Raw genomic sequence first — 4,712 nt, forward strand, 5'->3', positions numbered from 1 at the left:
CACTTTGGCATATGATGTAATATATATCAAATACAGGGGCAAACTTGAAAGTGCAAAGCATTTGGTCAGCAAGCTCCCCAACAAGAAAATTGAGAACTCGCTCAGGACTACAAAACCCATCCTGCTATGATTTCGTGCAACATTATAGCTTCCTCCTCCCTGCCTCTTCCTCAATTTGAGTCGTATATCATGTGATAGTTGTCATAATCGGAAATTAGTAGGTGGTCCAAAAGTTCAGTGAAAAAGACAGTTTCGCCAAAACAAAGCAATTAATTTTTCTCGTGTTCTTTTGGATGATACATGGTCAGTTTGTGCCATGGTTGGTTAGAAAGCCAAATTACCATTGTGCATCAAGAAAATACATCAGATAGGTAGATCTTGTAATGAATCTAGTCCAAGAAGACTCTATATGACATAAAAAGAAGAATGTTTTCTGTCAAACTTAAAGGTTTACAATAAAACAACAATAATAATTATCAAATTTCTTCATAACCCCATAATTGATGGGATCAAAAAGTTCAGAAAGATCTTGGTTTCATCACAATGGTGGAATGCTTCAAAATGTGGAGACTGAACTGGCCACCTTTCTCTGTGGTGTCGAGCTTCGACTGCCCTGGAGGAGGCAGCAGCTCAAAGTTCTGCACCAAACGTCCCAAAGTGATGCCGAGAATTGGCAATGCAAGGATAATTCCGGGGCAACTCCTCCTACCAACTCCAAACGGAAGATATCTGAAGTCATTGCCATTGGCCTCAACGTGCTTCTCCTCTTCGAAGAACCTCTCGGGCCTGAACTCTTCCGGTTTCTTCCAGTGAGCCGGGTTGTTAGCTAACCACCAAGCGTTAACCAAGATCTTGCTCTCTGCTGGAATATCATATCCGGCAAGCTTTGCATCATGAAGGTTCATGTGGGGGACTAAAAGAGGAATTGCCATCCGGAGTCGAAGAGTCTCCTTGACCACAGCCTGAAGGTATGGAAGCTTGTGGGTGTCTGGCTCGGTCACTTGCACTCCTGGTCCAAGAACTGTGTCAATCTCGTCACGGAGTTTCTGTTGGATGTGAGGGTGGTTGACTAGTTCCGCGATACCCCACTCGATTGACCATAATGTTGTTTCTATTGCTGCTCATGACAAATGTTAAGCATATTAGTATTAGCTTAATAATCAATTGCCAAAAAGTTTATGAACAAATATAACAACAAAACATGCATAAATAGTTCTGGATGGTAGGACGTGTGACTCTTTAAGTTAGACCACATCAAAACTCACTTTTTGCTTACTACAAGGCGATGCAATCAATGAAACAACTTTAGGACCAGAGGCGATTCCAAGATCTACCGTTAGTGAGTTCAGAATGTGTATGCACACTTTGAACCAAAAGCAATGAGTTCAGTAAAACCCACAGAACCCACCTACATCTAACTTTGTTTGGGACTTACGTCTTACAGTAATAGAAGATTTGTGGTTACTAGTCTTGGTAGCACAGAAAAATCACTATCACTCAAATCATGTGGTTCACAATCTGGGAAACGTTAGGTTTTACTTGGATGCTAACATAACAACTTATTTTCCATAGAAATTAGTAAGTGGTACCACCAACCAGCCCGTGGCATGTGATCTCAAACTGGTAACTCATTAGAAAGCCCAATTTGATCATAAAACAGTTGTTCTTGGGGCCCTTATTTGGAAGCTCTCAGCTACTTTTGAGAAAAAGTGGAAATGCATTCACTTGTAAATTACTTTATTCTGACTAGGATAATTAATAATCACGTGACAACCAGGGCCGGACCCAGTGTAGTAGCTATGGATTCGGCATGACCCAATAACTCCAGCTCAAATCCTGTATTTGTATTTATAAAAAATCATCTAATATGTGGAAATAATCTATTTAGAACTCAAAAAGCAAAAAGAATTAGGTTTCAGAACCCATAAACTAAAAATCTTGGCTTCGCCTCTTGTTTGACAACTGATAAAAAGTTCCTTAAACTTGTAATATGTGGAGGTATCATTGTTATACGTTTAGGTTAAATTCTCCCAGTTGTCAGTAAAACCAACCATTCAACCTCATGGATGTTGTTATTCTCATCCAAAAATGAACTCATAAGAACACCAAACCAAGTACTGCTAGAAGTTCTTTTAAACCATTTCACATACTACAAATCATATAAACCAAACAAGAACAAATTATATTCAGAGAATTAAAGATATGTTAGTTCGGAACATACCAGCGACATTGATGTTCTCAACAATGTAAAGAACATTATCCTCATTGATCTCTCCCTTCTGTTGGGCATCAAGAATGTGATCAATGGCACATTTTAGAGCATTGCTGTCCATGCTCTTGATATTTGCAAGCTTCCTGCACAAAGCAATAAAAATGTTACAAACTAAAACACAAGGTCCATAATCAAGCTACCTAACAGTACCTCAAAGCACATCAACTAGTACTCAACCATGCATGACTCTTATTTTAAATGACAAATACTCTGAAACAGATTTAATTAGCCAAAGAGACTAGAGTTTAAACCAAAGGAAGTACTCCCTCCAAAAATGCACTATTTTGGAGGATGAGATCAAATATTTTTTTGTTTCTAAATTGATCCTTATTATTCCAAGATTTAATTAAATACCCCTTATAGTTAAATACAACTAACAAAACTGAGGGAAATGACAAATGGAACATAAAGGGGTAACAAAAAAAAGTGAACTTACTTTCTTTCATCAACAAAGTAGTCTTTGAATAGCTTCAACCTCTTCTCCTTAACCTCTTTACAGATCTTCAAGTAACCTCTCAAGAAAGGCCTCAAAATGGGGATAAAATCACCATAATTGTAATCAAAGCTCTGAGCCAATCTGCTCCTTTCACCATTCAAAGCCTTGAGCTTTACAAAAAGGGGATCATCCTCACTCTCAAATCTTCTATCAAACATAATCCTAAACATGTTATTATACATCATAAGTTGCAATCTCTTCCTTAAAACAATCCCATTAGTAGCAGATTCTGGATTCTTTTTCACATCCTCAACCACACTTGCCACCTCAGACTCCCAACCACCCCTATATTGTTGCACAACCTTGTTTGTGAAAAAGGGTACAGTCATAATTCTCCTCATTTTTCTCCAATGCTCACCATAAACAGTAAAAACCATATCTTGGCCTTTCCCAGTAAAGATATCAAAAACAACATTTCTTGTTCTTGAACCAAATTCAACCCCTTGGGTGTGTAACACTTCTTTGGCTAATTCTGGTGATGACACAACAACCAAGTTACGTTGGCCCATTCTAAGCAAGAACAAATCACCAAATTTTTTGGCATATTCAGTAAGATTTCTATGGTTTAGATCATCACCAACTTGAAGCCAATTCCCAAAAACTGGTACTGGAATAGGTCCTGGGGGTAACTTAAAACGTTTGCTACGCAATTTAGAGACAACAATAGCAATTAAAATGGCAAAGAAAAGACCTATTAAGGTCTTCTCCAATAAGAGAAGATCCATTTTTAGGACAATGGAAATGAGTTCTTTTTGGGTAACTAAAGAAAAGGTTTTGTTTTTGTACTGCTGAATAGAAAAGTGTGTCAAGTGTGAATAATTATAGAGGGAAACTGGGTAGTTTGGTGGAGAGTTTAACGGAGTTAAGTGTAACAGCGTTAAGTTGTTGGATGGTGGATGGGGTTAGGTGAAAGAAAGAGAGATGAATGGGGGTTTGGTGAGTGAGCTCGAGAAGAATTCACTAGATGCATTCACCATTAATGTTGAATAATTTAATTTTGAAGCCAAGATTGGATTTAGTGGGTAAGTAAATTTTTGAGTGACACTGAATTATTAGGCGGCTTTGTCTCATATAGTCATTCTTATAAGAAAATCTTGGGCATAATTAATTGGCATAGGTATCTCTTACACCTTTGTAAGAATTGATTACTACGGTGGTCACGTGGATATCTTCATACCGTTTGGTAAAAACCTATACTACTACGACATAAACTCTCTCTATCCCTTTGTGTGATGAGAGATAGCCCCATGCCCGTTGGGACTCCTATCTGACATAGTAATTTGAGTGAGATGGACTTAGATAGTATATTTGGATTTCTCGAGGCCGTTGTGAACTGCCTCCGCAATATCAAGAGGCCCTTTCTTCCTTTTCGAAAGAAAAAAGATGGAATTCCTAGCAAATTCTTGACTCCTCAAATACAATGGAATTTCAAACCTGGCGAATCTTTCACTATAATTATTGATAATAATTACCTTTTAATTTATTTATATTTAGTAGCTATAGTAATTTTATAAATTTCCATTCACAGCTATACCAAAATACATTAGGTTTATGACTTGTATTTCTCCCTCACTCCTCTCTTCTCCCTCACTCCCCCCCCCCCCCCCCCCTCCATTCCTCTCTCCGGCTAAATACCTTTCCTCTCTCCAGGCAAATGGCGACACCACCATTTGATTCTTTTTCACGCTGCAACAGTAAACCTATACAAGGAGAAATACCAGAAATCTCAAAAGGGAGAGATAGGAATAACACTTATATCACAATAGTTGGTACCATACACCAACAACGAACGGAATTCATGGCGACTAGATGTCTTTGTTGATGAAACCCAACAGTGAATAGAATCTATGGAACCGAATGTCTTTGTTGATGAAACCAATAGTGAACAGAATCCATGGCGACTGGATGCCTTTGTTGATGAAACCCATCGGAAAATTCAAGTTC

The 4,712-nt window shown here is 38.2% G+C and overlaps 1 protein-coding gene across 1 annotated transcript; it reads right to left on the reverse strand.

Moving 5' to 3' along the window:
- Positions 1 to 320: 320 nt before the first annotated feature.
- Positions 321 to 3,578, reverse strand: LOC132606633 (trans-cinnamate 4-monooxygenase C4H2). The gene is made up of 3 exons (XM_060320214.1): positions 2,709 to 3,578; positions 2,222 to 2,355; positions 321 to 1,117 (listed from the first exon to the last, which is right to left on the reverse strand). Exons 1-3 carry the CDS (start codon positions 3,491 to 3,493, stop codon positions 519 to 521), a joined length of 1,518 nt encoding a protein of 505 aa, XP_060176197.1. The 5' UTR covers positions 3,494 to 3,578; the 3' UTR covers positions 321 to 518.
- Positions 3,579 to 4,712: the final 1,134 nt, after the last annotated feature.

This window comes from Lycium barbarum, chromosome 1 (genome assembly GCF_019175385.1).
Source record: "Lycium barbarum isolate Lr01 chromosome 1, ASM1917538v2, whole genome shotgun sequence".
NCBI lineage: Eukaryota > Viridiplantae > Streptophyta > Magnoliopsida > Solanales > Solanaceae > Lycium > Lycium barbarum.